The following is a 22,964-nucleotide window of genomic DNA, read 5'->3' as shown; positions in this document are numbered from 1 at the left end:
TTCGGCTGCTCGTCCCCTTCTCATGCCTGAACTCTCACCACAATTCCTGCTGGGTTAATTGAATCAAGTGCTTGTAAATTAATCCAGTTGAAGAGATTAAATGTGCTGGGGTCACTTTAGCTGAAGCTTTCCGTCTCAGCAGGCCACTCCTCCAGAGGAGCCATTGGGCAGGCAGGATTACCTGGGACACCGCCACCATACCATCAAAACACATCAGACATTGCCCCTGCCACTAATCCTCATGGTGGTTGGGGAGCTAGGAGCCCAGGAAGGTTCGTGGGGGAGGTCAGACTAGTAGGCTTAGTTGTTCAGTAGCCATTCCTGGGAGCTGGAGGTAGGCGAGCTTTGTGCTAGCCGCTAGCTTCAGAAAAAAAGAGCTAGTCTAAGGGAACAGGGCCTCGTAACAAGGGCATTTCTCCCCCACTCTTGCCTGCATCCCCAAACCCCTCAGTCATTTCCCAGATCTTCTGGAAAACAGAAGGAATCTAGAATAGGGCAGGTGACAGAAAAGAGCAGGGCAGGAAAGTTGAAAGAAAAAAAAAAAGGAAAAGAACAAGAAAGTCTTGAGAAACTGACCTGGTTCACTCTTTCTTTTCTTTTTCTTCCCAGTTGGCCAGCGGGGGTCATTAGATCAGGGAAGAAGGCACCTTGAGAGTGAATAGGGCTCAGAGACAGGGTCCTGGAGTGGGTGAGGGTAGGGGTCCTTCCAAGAGAAGAGAAAATTGTAGTCCACTGGCCTGAGATAAGCCTGCGTTAGAGGCTGAGTTGACCTTTGCATCCCTAACCCCCTTCAAGCAGGGTGGGCACTGGTGGGGGCCAGAGAGACTCATACATGGGTGGAGAACAACAGAGAAAATAGGGGCTGACAGGGAGACCGAACAGGGAACTCAAACGTACCCGGGCCAGTGCTGAGAGTAGGGGAAGGAGTGCTGAGAATCGGGGGCGGGGATTCCTCCTAGCGGAGCCTTTCTGGCCCTGTTCCCTCCTCCACCCGCAAGACCCGGGACTTCAGGTTTAGGGGGTAGTGTTGCCAGAGAGCTCGTCTTCCTCCCCGCACTTCTCAGCTCACCCTTTCACCGGGTGCCTCCCCCGAACTGCAAAGAGGAGGGGGCGGGGGTAGGGGGAGCCAATCCCGGCAGCGCCAAAGGGGGGAGGTGGCGGTGACAGCCGCGGGGAGGGGGCGGGAGGAGAGGCGGCTCGGCTCCAGCTCCGGGCTCTTCTCCGCTCCACTCTGCCTCCGGCTCTGCGCTCACCTACTGTCCAAGCCTCCCGCTCCTGCCCCAGGATCCCCAGGTGGGCCCTAGACCGCGGCGGTCCCCAGGCTCTTAGCCCAAGCGCTGACTCTCCAGCCCCCAGCCCCCGGCAGCGCACTAAACCGCCAGGGGGCGCCGTGTGAATTCTCTATCCCAGCCACCCGGCGCCCCCTCCCACGGCCCACGTTGGGACGGGAGGGGGGCGCCGGGGGCCATGCGGGGCCAGGGCCGTAAGGAGAGTTTGTCCGATTCCCGAGACCTGGACGGATCCTATGACCAGCTCACGGGTGAGTCAGTGGCTTGGGGGTCGGGGGAAGGAGGGTAGATTCCATCCCCCCAGACCCTTAAGCCCCTCTAACCCCTGCCAGGCCCTTACCCACACTCTGACCCATTCCCAGGTACCCTCCCGGCTGTTCTGGGCGGCAGGACACTGAGGTTCAAAGCCTTGGGTCCCGCGGGGGTGGTGGTGGTGGTGGAAGTGTTGGGGGTGGAGCACGTGGGCAGGTGGGGAGAGGCAGCAGGTGTGGGCATGCATGACACAAGGCTAGGAGGGTGTCTATAGTGGGAGGTGTTACGTGCGAGAGCGCCTGTCATTCTTTGTGTCTGTGTGTATATACGTGTGTGCGCCTCCCACAGCTGGTTGCCATGTGCCCTGGGCTTGGTGACAGCCAGGGTGAGTGTGATTGCCTGTGATTGTGCAATTGTATGTCTTGTCAGATGTTTCAGTGAGGTTGTGTAGGACCCTGATTGTACTAATGAAGTTGTTTTAACCAAGTATCTCTGTTCTGTGTGCAACTCTGTGCTTTGAGTGTGTGATTTTCTGTATGAAGAGGCATGTGACTACCAGTATGTGTCAGGTCTTCACTTTATAGTGGTATGTCTCTTTGTAAGACTTTATGACTGTGAACCTCCTGGGACAAGCATGTGTTAAAGTGGGTTGTGTTGTGTTTTAATTGTGAGACTGTGCGGGTTACATTGGTGTTTGATACTGATTGTGTACTTTCACGTGGTGATGTCTGCAGTGGGGCTCTGTGAGTGTCTATGGCATGTCTTACCCTTGCTGCCTCTTTGGCTTCCTGGGGCAGAAGGGGGTCTTTAGTGCACACCACTGCTTCCCCATGTTTTCCACAAATAGCCCCGGTCGACCCAAGGAAGGACTCTGGTGTCCATCTACCCAGCCTGGCTTCCAGGAGTGTCACCAGCTCCTGTGGGGAGGCTTTGGTTAATGCTGGATCAGCACCCCCCACACACAAAGTATTTAGAGATCATTCTTACAACTGAAGCTCCTTCAACCCTCCCAGAACTTCACCCAAACCCAGAGGAAAACAAACCCTCTAGCCTCCCCTCCAGACCCAGAGATAGAAGCTCTAGGCCTGGGAGGTGCCATGTGGCCTCCCCTTCTAAGTATCCCCCCAAACCACTTTGCTTCTCAGGCATCCTCTCTCTCCCACACTGGGGAGGTATGTGAGACCAGTACATCTGTGCCTGTGCATATTCCTGGGTTTGGTAGGCAGATCCACGTGTTTGTGTGGGTGACTGTGTCACCTTGTGTACATTTCCATATACGTGTGTTTCTGTCTCTCATTGTGCAGCCTGCCCAAGAACTCCAACAGAGAATGGGAGTAGGGAGACTGTCTGCCCTGTGTCTGAAACAAGCTGGGGAGGTGAAGGGAGGCCATGATCCTTGTCCTTGTCTTGAGGAGAGTAAGGTTAAGACTTGGGGATGAGGAGAGGACTAGGTTGTAACGCCTTGAAAAAGTGTCTCCCTGACTAACACACCCTGGGGAGGTTCTCGTCCCTATGCCCAGACTCCCAGAAGGGGGAGCCCTTCCACTCAGGCAGGCCCCAGATGTGCCCTAGATGTGCCTCAGGCCTGGATGGATTACAAAGGTCCAGGTGACTAGCTCTGCTTTAGGCTGTGTTCTCACCAACTCAGGATCCTTGAGAGTAGTAAGGCCCCCAGCGCCCTCATTAGCACCACATTAATCAGTGTTTTCTTCCTGCTTTAACTGATTCTCCCCTTTAGTGGAATCATCTGCTCCCCACTTGGCTATTTGAATCAGAGACTGGGTGGAAGTGGGGAAGCCCTTGTACGGGAAGGTGCAGGAATAGAAGTGTGAATACCAGCTCTGTATGACTTTTGCTCTCTGGGCCTCATTTTTTTTCATCTGTAAAATGGGAAATACTACTTTCCACCTGCCTGCCCTCCAAGGGAAATAGAAAGTTCAAATGTTGACAAGCATCAAGAATCGTGTTCCACGTCATCAGCATCCTCGCTGTAGATAGCTCCACACGCGACTTGGGAAGTAGAAATAAGACTACCAGGAGCTCTCCTTTCGAAGGAGGGCTTATCTTACAGCGGGAGATAAGTGGGGTTGGGAAGCCGGTGTTAAGGCGGTGGGTGCTCGGAGACGCCTGAGCTGAAGCCGGATGGGGAGTCGTTGTCCGCGGTGCTGAAGCTCTTGCAAGGCGGAAGTGCAGCAGGGCCGGCCAAATTCCCAATGTTCCTTCCTTGTGCAGGCGGGATTCCTGGAATCGGACCTGGGGGTATTCTTTGGCTTCAGTCATCCCGGCCTATCAGGCTGACAGGGAGGGGGCGCTAAAGTCATACCTCAGGTCATCCTGGGTTGCCCCAGCCTCTTTCCTTACCCACTCCCACCCCTGGCTCAAAACAAATCTGGGGGGCTTCCCTGGTGGCGCAGTGGTTGAGAGTCCGCCTGCCGATGCAGGGGACACGGGTTCGTGCCCCGGTCCGGGAAGATCCCACATGCCGCGGAGCGGCTGCGCCCGTGAGCCGTGGCCGCTGAGCCTGCGCGTCCGGAGCCTGTGCTCCGCAACGGGAGAGGCCACAACAGTGAGAGGCCCGTGTACCGCAAAAAAAAAAAAAAAAACCTGGAGGAGACTTTTAGGAGAAAACAATCTGAACCCCACCTCGCCCCGCCCCGCATCTAGCACCTCCGGGCCCGGCAGGACCTATTGGCAGTGCGGCGAGGTGGGAAAAGGCAGAGATCCGCTGCGGTCCTGTCCAAGCTGGAAGCAAGGAGAGGACTGGAGAAGATGAGGAGAGAGTTGGGACCTGGCTGGCCAAGTCCTGAGCTCGGGTCCCGGCCTGGGATCTCCGGAGTTGCGTCCCTCCGGCCATAAATATCGTTCCCGGACTGGCGCGCCCCCGTGTGGTTTTAGAGGAGCCATGCTTGCGGAGCTGATTCCAGATGAGGATGTTGCCAAATCAAGTGGCAAGGTTCCGTGGAGTTCAGGGGTGACTCTCGCCACGTAAATGTAGGATTTTCAGCCAAAAATACGGGATCCCAGTCGGAAGAGTGGGATCCCCATAGGCTCTGTCAGGAGTTTAAAGGCGTTAGTGGGTCCTGGAAGGGTTTACTTTGGGTATAACCAGATAGGGATGAGTCCAGGGCCAGGACTGTGGGTAGGGGGGCTTCTCGATGCATCTGGCTGACAATCGGCGTATGAGGGGAGAGTGTGAACCCGCCGGACCAGGACACAGGGACACAAAACAGTTACAAGAAAAAGATATTCAGAGCCAGCAGACAGACCAGTAGGGGCACGTCCCTGCAGCCCCTTTGTCACTCCAATACACTGGTCAGTTCCTCCTCTTCCCTCCTACTCTCGCGCCCATTGGTCCAGGAAGTATGGAAGTGTGGGGAGTTGCCATGACAACTAGGTCGTCTAAACCCCTTCGCATCTTTGTGTCAAAATGGGAAGAGGAGGGGTGTGACAGGCAGAGAATGAGGGGATGAAGCGGGGCAATGAAAGATAATGTTCATTCCCTCCCCAGCTCATTTTTCAAAAACCGCGGGTGCCCCCTTCCCCACCGGAAATTCAGAAAATATTCCCAGAGAAGGCTGTGAGGGAGAGTCCGTGCCGCCCCTCCCCTCCGGCCCCGCCCCGCCCGAGTCTGTGAATTTGGGGGGCGGGTGCTTTAGGCGCTGGGGCCAGGGTGAGTTCCCCTCGTGTGGCCAGGAGAAGACGGGAAGCGGAACGAGGCTCTGTTGCCTGAGATCCTGGTCCTATGGGTCCGGCCCTCCCGCGCCGCCCACGCAGGGCCCACTCCGTTGGGGGCGGAGATCAGAACGCCCCGGGCCTTGGGGGCGGAGCTTGACCTCTGTGCTCACCGCAGGACCATGAACAGATGCCCCCGCAGGTGCCGGAGCCCGTTGGGGCAGGCAGCGCGATCCCTCTACCAGCTGGTGACTGGGTCGCTGTCGCCAGGTATGAGGAAGGGAGGAAAGGGCTGGATCCCTCAAAAAGTAAGCGAAGTGGGATAGGAACCTTACAGAGGTGGGGAGAGAAAGAGCCCCTCACAGAGATGGAAGGGGCAGGATCCTTCAAAGAAAAGAGTTTAAAGGGCAAGACTCCAACAGAAGCGGAGCTTGGGATAGGGTCCCTTAAAGAGAAGGTGAAGGACATAGGGGTCTTTAAAGAGGAAAGGAGAAGGGGCATCATCGTCCCTCACAATGGTGGAAGAGGGGGCAGGGCTCCTTACTGAGAGCAGAGGTGCAGGACTCCTTACTGAGAGCAGAGGTGGGGGCCTCAAGAAGGTGAATGTAAGGGGCAAGGCCCCTCACAGGGATGAAGGGAGGAAGCTTGCAGCAGAGCAGGGAAAAGGCAAAGCTCTTTACTGAATTGCTTAGTTTAATGGGATCTTAAGATGCCTAGGGGCAGTGTGCAGACTCAGGAAAAAATCCTGAGGTGGGACTGGACCAACATGAACTCAGCTAGTGAGTTTATGCATGATGGATGGATAGACTTGTGTGGCATAAGGATTGTATGTCACCATTTTGTCTATCTCTGGGAGTCTGTATTAAGGGGGTTGGTGCCTCAATGGGGTTGTGATCACTGGGGCTGTGCACCCCTAGGGTTACGTATCCCTGGAATTCTGTGACACTAAGACTGCATGTACCTGGAGTTCTATGCTTTAGAGTTGGGTTGGGGGTTCCTGAGTCACACTAAGTTAGCTGTATAGACTTCATAAGGTTGTACCTTGGTGTGGGATTTGTTCAATTTATGACATGGATTGTGGATATCATATCGTGGCACTGCTGAGATTATGCACACCTCCACTTGGGCTTCCTTAGAGCTGCCTGGGCAGGGCCCACAGAACCCAGCAACTCCTCCCCACCTGACCTGGGGAGACCAAAACATCCTAGCCTGGTGGCATTCTGGGATCTGTAGTTCTCTGGCTGTCTGCACAGTATCCCCTTGAGCCCCTGGAGTATAAGCAGGCCTCCCCTTACAATGTGCTCCCAGAAGGAGAGGAGATGGGGCTGAGCCAAAGCCATGCTTGGATGTCTCTTGGGAAGCATGTGTCCTCCAAGCCCCCTGCTTGGGCCTGTCTCAAGTGACAGATGGCTGGAGCCAGGCGGGGCCAGCTCTCAATCATAGCAGGCATGACTTCCAGGCCCTAAAATAGCCCCAGGGCCTAGGGAGATCATTAATTACCTGATGCAGCTGGGGGCTGCTCTGTCTTCTGGCCTGGTTGGGGATGGAGTGGGCTGGAGGGCTGACAGAAGGGTCTTTACTGGTTGGGTTCTTCACTAGGGGAGCAAGGGCAGACGGGAAAGTGGGACAGTTACATACTATGGGCCCCCTTCATTAGGCAGTATTTCTCTGGGTTTGAACTTTGGGAGGTAAATAACTAAATGATAGGTGTATCTCCGTGGTGAGATTTGAGGGATCTAAGGGAGGGCTTACTTAATGCTTCAAGATAGTTTTCCCTTCAGCCTCCACTCTGCCTGAAGTATTTTCATTAAGACTTCACTCCTGGGGCTTCCCTGGTGGCGCAGTGGTTGAGAGTCTGCCTGCCGATGCAGGGGACACGGGTTCGTGCCCCGGTCCGGGAAGATCCCACATGCCGCGGAGCGGCTGGGCCCGTGAGCCATGGCCGCCGAGCCTGCGCGTCCGGAGCCTGTGCTCCACAACGGGAGAGGTCACAACAGTGAGAGGCCCGTGTACCGCAAAAAAAAAAAAAAAAGACTTCACTCCTCTGGGTGAAGAGCAAAGTGGCACAGGGATGCTTGGGGAGGACAGACCTGGGCAACTTTCTCACAGAGCCCAGAGACTTGAGAGGTCTCTGAGTGGGGGTGGGGGGTGGGGAGAGAGCCTGAAAAACAACTTGCTCTTTCACTTCTATCAGATCCTCTCACCAGAGGCCTGGTTGATTTAGGACCTTGAGTCCTGTGAGGCTGGGTCAAGGTCTCTGAAGGTTGAGGGTGAGGGTGAGAGAAGGAAGAGGAGGATCTGCAGACAGGGCAACCAGCTAAACAGTTGTCAATCTGTCCATCTGTGAATCAGCAGCAGAGAGCAAGGAGATGCTGCTGTTCTGCCTCTTTCCAATCAAATAGCCTGGCTTGGCATTCAAGGCTCCATGGAATCTGCCCCTTTCTGGTCTTATCACTCATATCTACCCCAATACCAACTAAGCAGCAGTCACTCAGGATTCCTTGACACCTCCACACACGTTGGAGAGACAGCCTGAGGGAGCTGGCAGATCACTGGTTCTGGTTCAAGTCTTGATCTATCCTTTATCATCTGTGTTATCTTGGGACAATCACTTCTCTGAGCTTCAGTTCCTTCATCTGCAAAATGGGTATACTGCTACTCAATCTGACCATTTCAGCTGTAAACACAGGAATAATAGACCCTACCCCTCAGGTCTATTATGAGGACTAAATGAGATAACATGTGTAAAGTATCAAGGACACAAAACATGCTCAATAAATGTTGGTCCCTTTGTTAAGGCAGACTGTTGACAGTTTAGCCATCCTTTAAGAACCAGCTCAAAAAATACCCTCTCCAGGTTTTTCCTGGGCTCCCAGTTAGAAGACTAGGGCTCATTTCATGGCCTGCTTTGAACAGTTCCTACCACATAGTAGGCACACAATAAATATTTTTTGAATGAGTAGATACCTTATAGTTCTGTCAGTGGGCTGTCTCTCCCTGCCCAGGAGAGCCAGAACCCTGTTTGGTTCACCTTTGTTCCACAGGCACCAGCTCAGAGCCTGGCATTCAATTTGTATAGGTCCAATTTTTTAACATCTTTGCCCTCTAGGAGCTTGGAATCTAATTGAGGAAACAGGACTGATCCAGAAAGACCTGAGTTCAAATTTGCAACATCTCCTCTTAGCTAGGTGACCTTGAGCAAGTTCCTTTACCTTTCTGGGCCTCATTTACCTCATCAGTGAAATGGGCACAATACTATTCACTCTGCCTACCTCATGGGGTTGTCATGAGAAGACATGGAAATAACAGTGTTTGTGGAAATGCTTTGTAAATTGCTAAGATATGTAAGGGGGGAATATAATATTATTAATAGTGGCAGTAAACAATTATAAGCAATTACTCTGTGCTAGGAATTATTCTAACAGCTTTCCGTGTATTAGTTCATTTAGGAGGGCCTAGCAACCATATGAGGTAGGAAACCGAGGCACAGAGAGATTAAGAACTTTCCCAGTTAATTCCAAGGGGCAGAGCTGGGATTTGAACCCAGGGAGTCTGGCACCCTGGCCCACACTGTTACCTACCATGCTACGCTGCCTCCTTTTACTGTTCCCACTGATAACATTACAGACTTAGGTGCTGAGTTTTGAGGGCCCAATGGGCTACCGTAGAATTTCAGGTAGCTGGGAGCCTGCTGAGGGCTGGAGGCTCTGAAGGGAAGGGAATTTAAGCTGTCTCTAAAGGACAGGTAAGAACTGTAGGATAGGAGAGCAAAAGGGAGTTCATTCCAGGCAGAGGGAATAGCAGGAGCAAAGCCACAGAGATAGCACTGAGTTTGGTGTGTTTGGGGGACAGTGAGGAGGCAAAACTGGCTCAAAAAAAGGTATCTGCTGATGAGGGTGGGGGAAGGGTATTAAATCCCAGGCATGGATTTTGGACGGTGAGAGGGAGATGGTTTGCTCATTTCATCTGTAAACCTGTAACCTCCAAAGGTGTGAGAAGCCAAAAACAGTCCCTGAATTGACTTCTTCCTGGGGGAGAGAGGGGGGACAAGCAGAGGACCAAGCCTGCCGGAGGCATACCCTCCTTCCCAAGGATGTTGGAAGGGTCGGTGGAGAGGGAAGGGGTAAGATACGGTGTGAAATGAATTCCTGACCCCCCAGTGGTGGCCATGTAGAACTGCAGATCCGTGAACCTCAAATGAAGCAGTAGGGACTAGCCCCCATCCCCACCCCCCTCCCACAATTGAGGCTGAAACACATCCTAGAGCTGGACGAGGTGGCAAGGGTCCCTTGGGTTAATCCCCCTAAACTGGGCCTCCTGTGTGAGCAAGCTGTCTATGAAAGGAGCCAGTGTAGCGTGGTGGTTTAGCGCACAGGCTGAGTCAGCCTGGGTTAAAATTGAGCTCTGACACTTATTGATCTTGGAGATTTTCTTAAGCTACTTTTGTCTAGTTTTCCCACCCATAATGTGGGGATAACAGTACCTCCTTCATAGGTTTATTGTGAAAATTCAATGTGATAATGTCTGTAAGCACATAGCACATTATCTAGCACATACTGAGTGCTCAATCCCTAGCCAGCTGTGGCAGTAACCCAGAGGCTCTTATCTTCTGGCTCCCTGGTTCTGCAAGCCTCTCCCCACCCCACTACAGACACCACCGCCGCCATCACCACCACTTTGAGGGAGACTGGAAGATGGGGGAGGGGCTCCAGGAATACAGCGGGGCTGTGTGGCTCCCTTGGAAGGTTCAGATTTCCCTCCTACTCTGGGTTTCTCCATCAGCTCAGTAAAGATTCCCAAAGAACAGGGAGGGTTTTGGCAGCTCCTGGGTGAGGCCCCTGCCAGGAGGAAAGGAAGAGCACATCCCTCCTCTCCCAAGGAGCTTGATTCTCTGCGTCCCAAAGGCAGCTGCAATAAGTCCCCTCCCCAAAGGGTCATGATAGGGCTAAGGGGCTGTTTTCCTGCCCAGGCTACTGGACCTAATCCTCCCTCCCTTGGGCCTCAGTTTCCCTGTGGCCTGTGGGAAGAGAGTGCTTCCCGCCTCTCAGTCTCCATGACAACCGCAATCGATGGTGGTGGTGTCCTCCTGACTGGAGAGGTCACCACCTTCTCCTCCCTTATATTCTCATACACTTTCATGCAGATACAATTACACAACCACCATAGACCCATACTCCTAATTATATGACACATCCATACTACCAATCTTCAGACCCGCATGCCACAACCCTGCTAAAATACAGATACCTCACACCCCATACACACTCAGAAATACTCCAGTACACTCTCACACACACCCCACAGACACCCAGGTTACATACCCGTATACACCACACACACCGCTAAGACAGGTGCACAGTCATGTGTAAACACACACACAGACACACGTAAGAGGAGGTACACACTCTCCATACACATACAGGAATATACACACAAGAAAACACTCAGACACCCATAACATATTCTGACCCACACATCTATTACTTATGCATGGGCAGCTCCTGGTTTCACACACACACACACACACACACACACACACCCTGCCCTTCCCTGCCTTCTCTCTAAGCACAGGTCTTCCCTCTGCCCCCTCTCTTTGGTACAGAGTAGCCACAGGCTGTCTGAGGGAAGCTGTCTCAGGGGCAGAGGCAGGGCACTGCCCCCCTTCTCTGGTCTGGCCTGGCCCATAGCCTTCACACCAAAAGCTCTGGAGGAGATACCAATCGACAGGCAGGAGTGGCCCCGTGAAGAGGAAGAGGCTGTGGCTTGGAGGCTGTGGCTGGGAGGCCTGTGGGGAGGCGGGGGGAGGGGGAGAGGGAGGAGATCCGGGGAGCGAGAGGGGGAGGGAGACTGCGGGCAGTCCTACTCAGGCTGGGGAGCCTGAGGGGGAGGAAGTGTGAGTAGGGAGGGCCAGCCTCAGCCTGTGGGGCCATGCCCCCGGCCCACCATGAACCTGGAAGGGCTGGAGATGGTCGCTGTGCTTGTGGTCCTCGCTCTGTTTGTCAAGGTCCTGGAGCAGTTTGGCCTCTTTGAGCCTGTCTCCTTAGAAGGTAACCCAGGTGTCTGGGCATGTCTGGCCTGCTGGCTAGAAGGACAGTGGCCTGCAGGGTTGGGGAGAAGATTACTCTGACTTTATGACTGGGGTGAGGGCTGCAGGAGTAAGCAGGTTAGTGATGGGATGGGACATCTGCGGGAGAGGAGTTGGGGGAACAGGACATCTGGGAGAGGCAAAGAGGGGGACTCAAGGATTGGACCTGGGGGAGGCGAGGAGGGAATCTGGGGGATTGGGTGTCTGAGGGAGGTGAAGAGAGAGGGCCAGGAGCCAGGGAGGTGATGAGGGGGTACAGCATGGGGGGACTGGGATTGAGGATAAGGGGAGACTGGGGGGAATGAGGAAAAGTCTGGAGACAGGCAGGGGTATCTGGAATAGAGGAAGGAGGTTCCAGGGGTCCTGAGATAACACCAGACTTCTGGGGAGTCCCTTTTGGGGCCAGGGACCCACAATGGCTCTGAAGATGTGTGTGACTCGCCACACCTCCATCCTTGTAGGCGTGGGTTACAGGGTGTGTGTGGACTCAGTGTGTGAGAGATACAGGGGGTGTGGCTGTGTGTTCATGTGTGTGAGAAAGGACAAAACGTATGACTACTTGAGCCTGTGTATGTGACAGGGGTGTGATTTAATGTGTCTGAGTGACAGAGTGTGTCGCTTTATGAGATGGCAGATGTGACTGTGCCTGAGGGGCATGGAGTGTGTGGCTGAGCCTCTTGGGGCATCTGATTGTGTGTGTGGCTATTCCCAGAGTTCCCTGATGATATACCAGCTCCATACCCAAGGCTAGGGATGGGGTGGGTTCTGGAGGGACAGGAGTGGGATCACTGTGAATGAGACATTCATAGACAAATCTGGTAGGAGAGTGAGGGGTGGATCGGATCAGGGACCCTGCCTCCCAAGCCGCCTTGCCTCTCCCAGGTCCTCTCAGGATCTAAGGGCAGAATGGGCTCCAGAGTCTAGAGTGGGAAGTGGGAAGGCAATTCTCCACCCAACCCAAAAGTCAGGTGGGGAGAGTGATACTGGAGGTAGAGAGGGGAACATGTTCTGCCTCCCCAGGGAGTTTTAGCCTCTTCCTCTTCTTCATGCCGAGACCTGTGCAGCTCCATAGCATGGCTACAGGAAAACAGGCAAGAACCATGATAAGAGGACTGCAGGGTAGACACCTGGGAGAACTGAAAAAATGTGAAAGGAGCTAGGGAAGAAGGTCCGTGAATTGCCTGCTCTAGAATTCCGTAAGAACAGAAAACTCCTAGTCTACCCTCCATCCTCTGCTGCATTTATTGGGGTGGGGTGGGGTGGGTCGCAGGGATTGGTCCTAGATGAACTGGGATTCATCCAGTCCTGAAAAGATGAAGTCAGTCGGGCTCTAACTTTCCATGCCCTTTAGACTATTGGTGGGAAGGGGGGAGGCATCCTGTCTGCTGAAGGCACCCCCTTTCTCTTCCCACCTTCAGAGGAGCCCAGAGGAGACTGAGTCCTTGGAGCAGGCAGGGGACCAGATGGGGGGATGTGTGAAGAGGGGGAGGTTGGGAGAGGCGGGGCGAGCCAACCCCCAGTCCAGAGGCTACTACACCACCAGAGGCCCGAGGCACAATCGGCTTGGGGAAACCAAAGTCCAGGCTAATGGAGCCCTGGGCCAGAGGCCAGGCCGCCATCGATCCCTCACCCAGCTCACTGCCTCCCTTCCACGTCTCCATAGCTCCTGGGGAGAGAGGACAAATGGGAGGGAGAGGAGGCGCTGACTTCAAGCAGTTCCCTTCTGGGAGCACAGCATCTTCCTGAGGGTGGAGCCGGCTTGGAAGGCAGGGCCTGCAAGGGAGCTGGGGTGCCAATCTACAACTAAAGGAAATTGGGCCCCTCCAGGAATGGACTGAGGCCAGCTTCAGTCAGTATGCCAGGTCCAGTGAGCTCTGGCCCTCGAGTCTGGAGGTGGGTGCAGCCAGGAGACAGACACACAACAGGAACTTGGAGGGTCTCCCTGGGATACAATTAGAGCCGTAGGACATGTGTAAATAAGAGGAAGTGAGGGGAACTGTGATCAGTGGGCTCTGGGTAGTCCCACATTACAACAAAATACTCATCTCCAAGGTCTGTCATTGCCTGAAAGTTTGCTATCATTTCACCTTCAAAGAGTAAGCCATACTGGAAAAGACTGGGAAGGGACACACTTTTAGGGTGGATGAGTTCTCTGAGAACTCTGTTCTGCTGGTGGGAAGATTCTAGGTGCCTTGGAATGAGGGGTTATAGGCAAGAAAGGTGGGGGTGTACCCAAGGCAAATGCAGGTTCTGTGGGTGAGGTGCAGTCTTAGGTATCTGGGTGCCATGGGCACCTAGGTTACAATATGATATGGGCATGTGTGGTGACCTTGATATGTCATGGTGACCACACTGTGATGTGATGTCCCAGGGTCATTGTGTGTTCTTGTGTGGTTTGATCATGCTGTGTGTAAGATGGCCTGTATGGTTCCTAATGTATGTCTGTCATGTTTTTCCCAGGTCAGTCACATTTGTATATGTTTGTATTAAGAAGTACTAGGTCAAAGTGTGTATGTCTGTGTGTGTGTGTGCATGTGTTGGGAGGCCACTGGGTATGAATGAGGTACTAGGTATCAAGCGGTCCTTGTGTGGCATCCATCACTCTGATTTATCATACTATGTATACACACCTGTCACTGTGTGTGTGTGAGAGAGGCAGGCAGCCCCCGGGTTGGACATCACCCTCAGAGGTCCAGCTGTAGCACTGGAGCCAAGGACACTGGGTCAACAAAGACTGAGGCCAATGCTACTTCCTCCCCCCACCCCCGGCCACCTCGCTGTTCCCAGCTGTGTCCCTTTATACAAGGTGCGGAGCCACCTTGGTGGACTTCCCATGCCTGTGAAACCCACTGGACTCCCCTAATCGGCCCCAGCTACTCTCACCATTACCCACCCCCCATTTCCCCCCAACACCCGCCCCCAGCCAGGGTTGATTTGTGATGGTGGGGAGGGTACAAGGAACAGAGGGACAGTGGGGTTAATGTACCTTCCTGGGGTCTTCTCTCTTCCCAGGCCACCCTCCAGGGCCCACTAAAAAAGCGCTGAAGCAGCGGTTCCTCAAGCTGCTGCCTTGCTGCGGGCCCCAAGCCCTGCCCTCAGTCAGTGAAAGCAAGTGCCTCTCCTGTGCTTCCGGGGGTGGGGCCCGTATGTGTCGGGGTGTGACCGGTGTGAGGGGAGCCGGCCTGCGTGAGTGTGTGTGGGCGTGACCAATGTGGCGGAGGTGGGCTGGGCACTGACTAACCAGGAGTGTGAGGGGGCGTGGCTACGCAGCGCAGAGCGGAATGTGTGGGCGTGGTCAGTTTGGAGGCGGGGCCTGAGTGTATGGGCCATCTGGGTGTGCGAAATGGGCAGGATCTGGGTGTTTGGGCGTGGTCAGTGTGACAGGCTGAGGCCACTCTGAGCCTGTGTGAGCGTGGCCAGTGTGGCAGGGGTGGGACCAGGCGGCTGTGAGGGTCTGTGCGTGGCTTAGCTGGGGTTAGTGTCTGGCCGCCCTCCCCGCCCCTGGGCATGTTTTGGGCCTTGAGATGTAGGTCACCAATGCCTTGACTAGATGGATGGAAGTGTAATGATGGAGCCCGCCTTCCTCCAGATGCCAGGGTACTTGAGTTTCCTAGTACCAGCCTGGTCCCCAGTTGAGTGACCTCGCTTTGTCTGTAGGCCTCAGTTTCCTCATTTGGGCTTTGCCCACCTCACAGGATTATACATACTGCATCTTTGCAAGCTATAAAGGACCGGTTTGTACTCATTATTTGAGAAGGTCGTTGTGTTTGATTCTGCTGGGTCCCACAATGGGGGTCGATTCGGGAAAAGGGCAGGGGGATGTGCGCGGGGTCCGATTCGTGTGTGTCTGTGCTCATTCGTTACGTGTGCCTCTGTGCGCGTGGGGGGCTAGGGTGTGTGCACTGTAACACGCAGGTCTGTGAGATTTGCTGTGAGTGTGAGGGGCGAGGTGTGTGCAGCTGGCCGGGTCCTCCGCTTTCTCGGTGACAGTTCGCTCCCTTCAGCATTAGCCGCCCCAGCCTCCCTCCGCCCCCACAGACCCCGCCCGCTGGACCCAGGTGACTTACTCTCCTGGTGGGGGCGGGGGCGGGGGACTTCGGGAGCCTGGGGTGGGGGCACCTGCCTGGGGAATGGATGTTGGGAACAGGGGCGGGGCTGATACGGGGCCAGGGGTGGTGGCCTTCTCTAAGGCACACTAGTGCTCTGGCAGGAGTGGGGTGTGGAGGGGGCTTGGCTGGAGCTGGGCGGGGCATGGCTCGGGCATGGCTGGGATAGGCGGGGCTTGGCTGGAGGGAAGGATCTGGGCGGGGCAAGGGTGAGACCGGGCGGATCTGAGTTGGTAAGGGGAGGCCCAGAGCTCGAACCCTCAGAAGCCCCCTCTCCAACCCAATTTTCCTACTCCTGGCCTTCTGGGACAAAGACTGGGCTGGGGGCCTTCCCCTCCAACCATGGATCAAGGGCCCAGGGGCCAGCGCTGACTCAGACCCCGGGCTCTGGGGCCAGGCCTGGCCTTGGCCTGGGCCCGCTGATATACCTCGAAGCCGACCAGCATCTTCTTGGCTCTGGGTCCGGGGAACTGGCCGGCTGGTCTCCGGCGTCGGATATGGGGGGAATGGATGGTTCAGTGATTTTGAAGAGGGGTCGTGGGGGACAGGCCTGAGGCGCGGCTGTCCCCCCCAACCGCCCCCACCCCGCAGACAGCGTGGAGGATGAGTTTGAACTGTCCACCGTGTGTCACCGGCCCGAGGGTCTGGAGCAGCTGCAGGAGCAAACCAAGTTCACGCGCAAAGAGCTACAGGTCCTGTACCGGGGTTTCAAAAACGTGAGTGCAAAGCAGAACCAAACTGGGGAGGGGCAGGGCCTATCCAGGACTTTTCTGAAAGGTTGGCCTGGAGGCTTTGAGGAGTGACAGGGGAGGGGAGGAGAAGGGACAGCTCCCCTTCCACCACAGACCAAACTTCTAGGTTCCTGCTGGTTTGAGAAGGGGCGGAGCCTGTAGATTGGTCTGTCAGTTCTGTGTTTTTTATTTGTGCACTTGGGAGAAGTCTTTCCTCCAGGAGAAGAGCTACATGGTGAGCCCCCTGGAGACACGAAGATTTTCCCTCTCTCTGGGAGTCTCTGGACAGGGAGGGTTGGGTGGGAACCTGGGGGGGGGAGGGGCGGTGAGTGGAAGGGGGTTTTGTCTCTTCCTTCAGTCTGGTTTCCTTCCCTACGCTACCCCCAGGAATGTCCCAGCGGAATTGTCAATGAGGAGAACTTCAAGCAGATTTATTCCCAGTTCTTTCCTCAAGGAGGTGAGGGGACAAGTCCTGAGAAGAAGCAGCTGTCCATCTCTAGGCTGACTTGGGGAGAGGGCTGGAAATGCCAAGTGAATGGGGTTTGAGGAGCCCCACAGAGGTAGGGAGGCAGGAAGTCCTCTCCTGTCTGGAAGCCAAGCTTACTCATCCATACTTATCCTGCAGACTCCAGCACATATGCCACTTTTCTCTTCAATGCCTTTGACACCAACCATGATGGCTCAGTCAGTTTTGAGGTGAGCTGGAGACTGTGGGCCAGGGAAGCATGTTTCCTGGGGCTTCAGGGCCAGGCCAGACCCAGAGAGAGGGTTGGGTGAAAGGTATCAGAAGACCCATTTTCCCCTGCCTCCTTCCTAGGACTTTGTGGCTGGTTTGTCAGTGATTCTTCGGGGAACCACAGATGACAGGCTGAACTGGGCTTTCAACCTGTATGACCTCAACAAGGATGGTTGCATCACCAAGGAGGTACAAGGCAACTGAACAGCTGGAGGGGTTGTATGTGTGTGGGAGGTGTAAAGAGCCCATAGGAGGGAAATGTGACCCACATATACATCACCAGCAAGGGGTGGGGTCTGCCCTAGGCTCTAGGCCTTCTAGTTTGGAGGCTGGAGGCTCTGAGGAGGGATCCTCTTCTCTCTCGGCCTAACAGGAAATGCTTGATATCATGAAGTCCATCTATGACATGATGGGCAAGTATACATATCCTGCACTCCGGGAGGAGGCCCCAAGGGAACACGTGGAGAGCTTCTTCCAGGTGCCTGGGACTGGGTAGGCTGGGTTTTAGAGTGAAGGGAAGGAGGTGAGGTCCCAGAAGGGAACTTAACCGAGTTCTGCCTGCCTCTCTCCTGTCATCCCTTCTGTTTTCCCTACCTGACTACCTTTTTGCAGAAGATGGACAGGAACAAAGATGGCGTGGTGACTATTGAGGAATTCATTGAATCTTGTCAAAAGGTACAGGGCCCTGCCCTCTACATTTTCCTGGTCTGGACTCAGGGCCTGATTCAATGATGTAAGAGAAGGCTCCTTTGGGCAGAGTACTATTTCCCTAACTCACCGCCACCTCTGAATCTTTTTCCTTCATAACTTGGGGAGGCCTGTCCCTTCCCCACCTCTCTGGGTGTCTCCTTCCTCACTGCCTCTCTCTGTCTCTGAATGTCCCCATTTCTGAGTCAGTGTCCTTCTCCCTGTCTCTGATAAGCTCTTTTTCTTTCTCTCCAATCTGCCTCTCTCCCACCACGGCTACAGGACGAGAACATCATGAGGTCCATGCAGCTCTTTGACAATGTCATCTAGCTCCCCAGGAGAGGGGGGTCAGTTGTCCTGGGGGGACCATGCTGTAGCCCTAGTCCGGGTGGACCTCACCCTTCTCTTCCCAGGTCTGTCCTCATCCTAGCTCTACCCTGGGGGCTATAGGAATCCAAGAGCCTGGGGAGTCAGTGGTCCAGATTGCTGGAGCTGAGGGGGCTATAGAGTGGGCAGAGTGTATCTGTGGGGTGTTCCCAACTCCCAACAGCTCCCCCTTCCTGCCTGAAACTCAGTGCTGAGGGTGCCCCTGCTATAGGAATTGAGTGGTCCTCCCCCTTCCACCCCCACTTGAGAAACCACAATGCTAGACAAAATGTCTCCTGCTATGGTGCTTCCCCCATCCCTGATCTCATAACCATTTCCCCTAAGACCCCCCTTATCAGAAAGGCTGTTCTGTCCTTGGCACTGACTGGCCTTTCAGACCAGGGCCTTTGAGAGCCCTGTAGGAGGTGGACAAGAATGTAGAGGGAGTAATCTTGGGCCTGAGCCAGTGCTTAGGTCCTAGGAGGTAGCTGGGTTAGAGAACAGAAGGGCCTGGGGATTATCAGTGAGAGCATGCCAGGCTATAGCTTTGAGCTCTACAGGTCTGCCGTTCAAAGCTGTCAGAATATGAATTTCCAGGCTCTTCAGAAGACCTTGTTTCCTTGGAAATACCCCAGAAAATTTCCAAGTATCCCAGGAGAGTCTGGGATCCTGGTGTTTGGCTCATTCCCTCCTCTCCTCCCTTCCTGTTTGTGTAGTGGTGGTGGCAGCGGGGGGGAAGATAGGTGGGAGCTGTCTTGGCTGATACCTGCCAAAGTTTCAGCCTACCCTCTCTGATGGCTACAACTTAAGTTTTCATTTGCCATTTCCTCTCGACTTGGAGGCACAGAGTAAGTCAGGGACAACACAGTGGATGCCTTAGAAGAAAAAGGAAGGAAGGAGGCAGGCATAGATTTGAACCCAGTGTGGGGGCATTTATTAGACTCTGTGATATACCCAGGCTCTATTCCTGCCCCCCGACATAGCCTCCTAATTGCCCACCCAGAGTCTCCTCTTGCTCTATTCAATCTACCCAGAGATGCCCCTGAGCACACCTTGAAGGCAGGAACCATAGGACCCAGGTCCCACCTCACTGTCAGCACCCCTGCCGTGCCGCCACCCCTTAATATATCTGCTTGTCCCGTTTAGCTCACTCTCCCAGTCAGCTGTGATCTGAGGGGAGGGTCCCCAGGGAGCCCCCTTTCCTATCAGAACACTGTTGACTGCTTTGCATTTTTGGTTCCTCTGTAATTTTTGTAAAATAAGAAGTACACCGGATCCAATAAAACACAATGGCTATGCACAGGCTCTGTCTGCCTTTTTGTCTCTCCTACCCCGCACATAACTCACAACCCATAATTCATACAGCCTTTTGGATTCCAGAGAAAATGCTTCCTTTCCTATAGTATGGCCAACCCTTGGCAGGAGATCAAGGCACAGGTTCTGGAAGGGTTGGAAACCTACTGGACCTCAGAGAGGCCCCCGAATCTCCCTCCCACATCCTTAGAGGAGACAAGGAAGAGGAAGGTGATTGATGTCCTGAAGACTATGCCAAGCAAGCTGTCTTTTGGCTAAACATTCTTACAAGTCAAATCCAGAATTTCTAATTTACAGACATCTTTGTTAATTTCAGTGTTTTCTTTTGAGAGGGGAATTCCCTTTAGTTTCTAATGAAAGTTCCTTTGTATAAACATCCCAACCTTGCCTCTAGTATGGAGGTACATTTGTGTCTATACTGCAGCCAAGAATGATGGGGGAGCAGATGAAGTGGACCCAGGGCAGGTCACCGTGGAGCAGGTGACACAAAGGGTAATAGAAACTTCCTGTGCGGGGTGGGAACCTTTCTTTGTTCTGCTCCTGGAGAGGGGCCGCCAATGGTAAGTTCCTCTCATCCTTTCTCTAGGGCACCATTATGTGGTGATTAAGCTTCACTATCCATAGGAGGGGGATCAGGCCTTCTCTCCCAACACTGTACATGTTGACAAGGTCAAGGGAAGGGTATGGGTGTCCAAGAAACAAAAACTTACTTCCAGATTCCATCATTTTGTCATCTGGTTTCACTGCTCACATCATCACACAACTGTCTGCTCCTTAGGTCCTTGGGTTTCTTTGGGTCACAACCCCTCTGAAGGATCTAATTAAAGTTGTGGGCCCACTGTCTAGAAAAAAAAAAAAAAACCAACACACTTTTCCATATATTTTTGTGTCCCTGAAGCCCATCCATGGGCCCTAAGTTAAGAACCTGTGATCTAGTCTACCTCTCAGCCTTCCATTGTACAGAAGAAGAAAAAGGCCCAAAGAGCGGAGAGGACTTGCTTAAGGTCACCTGGTGAGTTTACACGAGGATTGATACTTGATTGATACTACTAGACCCAATCCCCCAAGTCTCTGTTCAGGGTGGCATTGGGGCACAGTAAAAATTTGTGTGTGAAAGATGGATGCTGTGCATGTCATGCATAATCCAGACAAGGTGACACTGTGACAGGCTCTCATGTTGCCCTATACTTTTCCTTCATGGCACTTCTCAGTTTGTAACTGTATATTTAAGTACATTTATTTGAGTGATTGTCTTTTTCGATACACTGTAAGCTCCTGAGGGCTCCTTGAGTGCCCAGACTAGGTTTTTTTTCCCCCTCCCCATCCTATCCTGGGGCCTGGCACATAATAGGCATTCCATAATTGTATGAATAACTGTAAGATTTGGATAAGTGGACATGGTGAGTGTATGTATATAACTGGGTTAGGTATGGAGACAGTCTATATTTTAGGGTAGATCCAAGCTTAAGGGAAATTGAAGTCTGAAGCTGAGAATTTCTAGGAAATGAGAAGTACCCCAGAATTTCTAGGAAATCAGAAAAAAACAGGAGGTTGGCATTCTGATCATTTTTTTCTGGCCACTGGTTGGATTCTGAATGTTGTTAGCTGCCCCATCTCAAAACACTTCTTTATTGCCTTCCAGTATTTCATACTCTCCTGGTTTTCCTTTTACCTTTCTGGCCATCCCTTCTCATCCCTCCCTTGATGACTCATCCTTCTCAACTGGAATATTAAACACTGGGCCCCACAGCTGAGACCTGAGCCTCTTTTCCATATCACATCCAATCCCATGGCTTTAAACACTATCTGTATGCAGGTGACTCCTGAGTTTTTATCCCCAGAATTCTCCTCTGAGTTCCAAGACCCATATATCCAATTGCCTGTTTGACGTATCCATGTGGATCTGTAATGGTCATACTTAACATGTTCAAAATGGAGCTTTGATTCATGCCTTCCCAGTCCTCGCCATCTCAATAAACCAACTACCTAGTTGCTCAGGTCAAAATGTAAGAGTCTTCCTTTCTTCCTCTCACTCACTCTCCCTCTACTCCCCTGTAATTCATCACCAATCCTGGGGAATTCCCTGGGGGGGGGGCGCATCAGTGGTTAGGACTCGGTGCTTTCACTGCCCAGGGCCAGGTTCAATCCCTGGATCCCTGGTTGGGGAACTAAGATCCTGCAAGCCGTGTGGTGGGGCCGGAAAAAAAAAAAAAAAAAACCACTAATTCCGCCATCAAAGGTGCACCATCTCTCTCCATTGCTGTTCCTAGTCTACGCCACTATCATTGCTTAACTAGATTATTACTTATTCATCCATCTGAAGAAGACCCTTCCTTGCTGTGGTTACTCTTCATATCACTAGATTTCCTTCCTTCAAGGCACTCATCACAAACTGAGTTCCTGTGTGTGTACTGAATTTGTTACTGTTTCCACAAGCAGAATGTAAGCTCTGTGAGAGCAGGACCCTATCTTGTTCATTCCTCAAATGTTTATCGTAGGCCTACTAGGCTCTGATTCCTGTTGTACGTGCTGGGCGGGTGGAGGTGTGGTACAGAGAGAAAGTGTGTGGCAAGAATTGCCCTTCAAGTTTGAGAAGTACAGATATGGAAGGTGCATCTTGCCTGGGTCATAGACACCAGAGTGTTGGCTATGGAGAGTAGATGAAATTGTGGCTGATGACTTGCTAGAAGTTGCCACAGTGTAAAGTATGAAGCAGAGAGGAGAGTGTCATGAGACTGAGGGCTGGGGTCAGCTGGAATGACAGCTCCCAAATCCCCCAAAGGACCACAATATCCAGTGAAGCTGCTATGGCCCCCAACTGTCATCACAGGAGGTCCCCTAAGAAAATACTTGCTCCTAACCCCCATCTTAACACTCCATGATTAAAAAGAAGAGGGACTATAAGAGTCCATGGGGCTACAAGTTGGGCTACCGCTGGAGGAGTCTAATATGAGATTCAAGTGGAAGATGGACAATGCTAAGTCTTAATAATCAGAATGAGACTGAGATGCTTATTTCACATTTGTACCTCACATGTAGCCACAGATCTCTCAGCCAACAAGTGCATTATGACAGAACCAAAGGGAGCCCTGAGAACATACAGCAAGGGGACCCAAGCCCATCTAGGGCCCAGGGAAGGCTTCCACAAGGAAATGATGTTTATGCTGAAGCCCAAGGGGTCCCTCTTCTCCTTTACACACACTTCATACTCCCCATTCCCAAACAGGCCAGGCCTTTTCGTCCCTTCCTATATTTGTACTCTACTTACCTAGAGTGCTCTCTTCTCTTCCCCCCTGTTCAACCTGGCTAACTCCTATTTAACCTTTATGACCCAGCTCGAAAGTGAAGCCAAGGCCGCTGCCTCTCCCCAAAGGAAGATGAAGTCGGTCCCTCCTCTGAACTCCCACAACACTTGGGTACACCGTGTGGGTATTATGTGTGTACTCGCTAGTCTGCACCACCATGCTGGGAGCTCATAGTGGCCCAAGAGGCCAGTACGGGGCAAGCTCAATAGGTGTCAGCTGAATGAAGGAATGTAGGAATGATTTAATTTTTAAAAGAGGTTAGCGCCAAGCTGGAGGTAGGGGGAAATGTTTCACGGCAGAGGAGTGAGCTGAGCTTCTTGGAGTGCTGTCTTCATAGAACCGAGCCTGGGTGGGGCTGATGTAATGAACCAACCTGTCAGAAGAATCTCAGTAGAAAGTAGGTCAGTTTCTTCCTGTCTCT

At 53.1% G+C, this 22,964-nt stretch overlaps 1 protein-coding gene across 4 annotated transcripts; it reads left to right on the top strand.

Annotated features, from left to right (window-relative positions):
- Positions 1-1,098: 1,098 nt before the first annotated feature.
- Positions 1,099-19,224, top strand: KCNIP2 (potassium voltage-gated channel interacting protein 2). 4 transcript variants are annotated; one of them, XM_032609183.1, is made up of 8 exons: positions 5,278-5,483; positions 15,996-16,120; positions 16,523-16,592; positions 16,761-16,831; positions 16,953-17,060; positions 17,245-17,349; positions 17,484-17,546; positions 17,841-19,224. In XM_032609183.1, exons 1-8 carry the CDS (start codon positions 5,396-5,398, stop codon positions 17,886-17,888), a joined length of 678 nt encoding a protein of 225 aa, XP_032465074.1. In that variant the 5' UTR covers positions 5,278-5,395; the 3' UTR covers positions 17,889-19,224. The 4 variants fall into 4 exon arrangements, with proteins under 4 accessions (XP_032465073.1, XP_032465074.1, XP_032465072.1 ...); XM_032609181.1 differs by lacking the exon at positions 5,278-5,483 and adding an exon at positions 11,068-11,260; XM_032609180.1 differs by lacking the exon at positions 5,278-5,483 and adding an exon at positions 11,068-11,260 and having other exon boundaries at positions 17,484-19,214.
- The last annotated feature ends 3,740 nt before the right edge of the window (positions 19,225-22,964 follow it).

This window comes from Phocoena sinus, chromosome 16, assembly GCF_008692025.1.
Source record: "Phocoena sinus isolate mPhoSin1 chromosome 16, mPhoSin1.pri, whole genome shotgun sequence".
Taxonomy (NCBI): domain Eukaryota; kingdom Metazoa; phylum Chordata; class Mammalia; order Artiodactyla; family Phocoenidae; genus Phocoena; species Phocoena sinus.
The sequence above is the reverse complement of the archived record's forward strand: the minus strand, read 5'-3'. Positions and strand labels throughout refer to the sequence as shown.

Excerpts from the sequence above, each read along its gene's own strand:
- KCNIP2 (XM_032609180.1), top strand. The coding sequence starts at position 11,158 with ATGAACCTGGAAGGGCTGGAGATGGTCGCTGTGCTTGTGGTCCTCGCT. Across the intron at positions 16,832-16,952 it reads ATGGCTCAGTCAGTTTTGAG|GACTTTGTGGCTGGTTTGTC; the intron begins GTGAGCTGGAGA and ends CCTCCTTCCTAG. Across the intron at positions 17,061-17,244 it reads ATGGTTGCATCACCAAGGAG|GAAATGCTTGATATCATGAA; the intron begins GTACAAGGCAAC and ends TCGGCCTAACAG.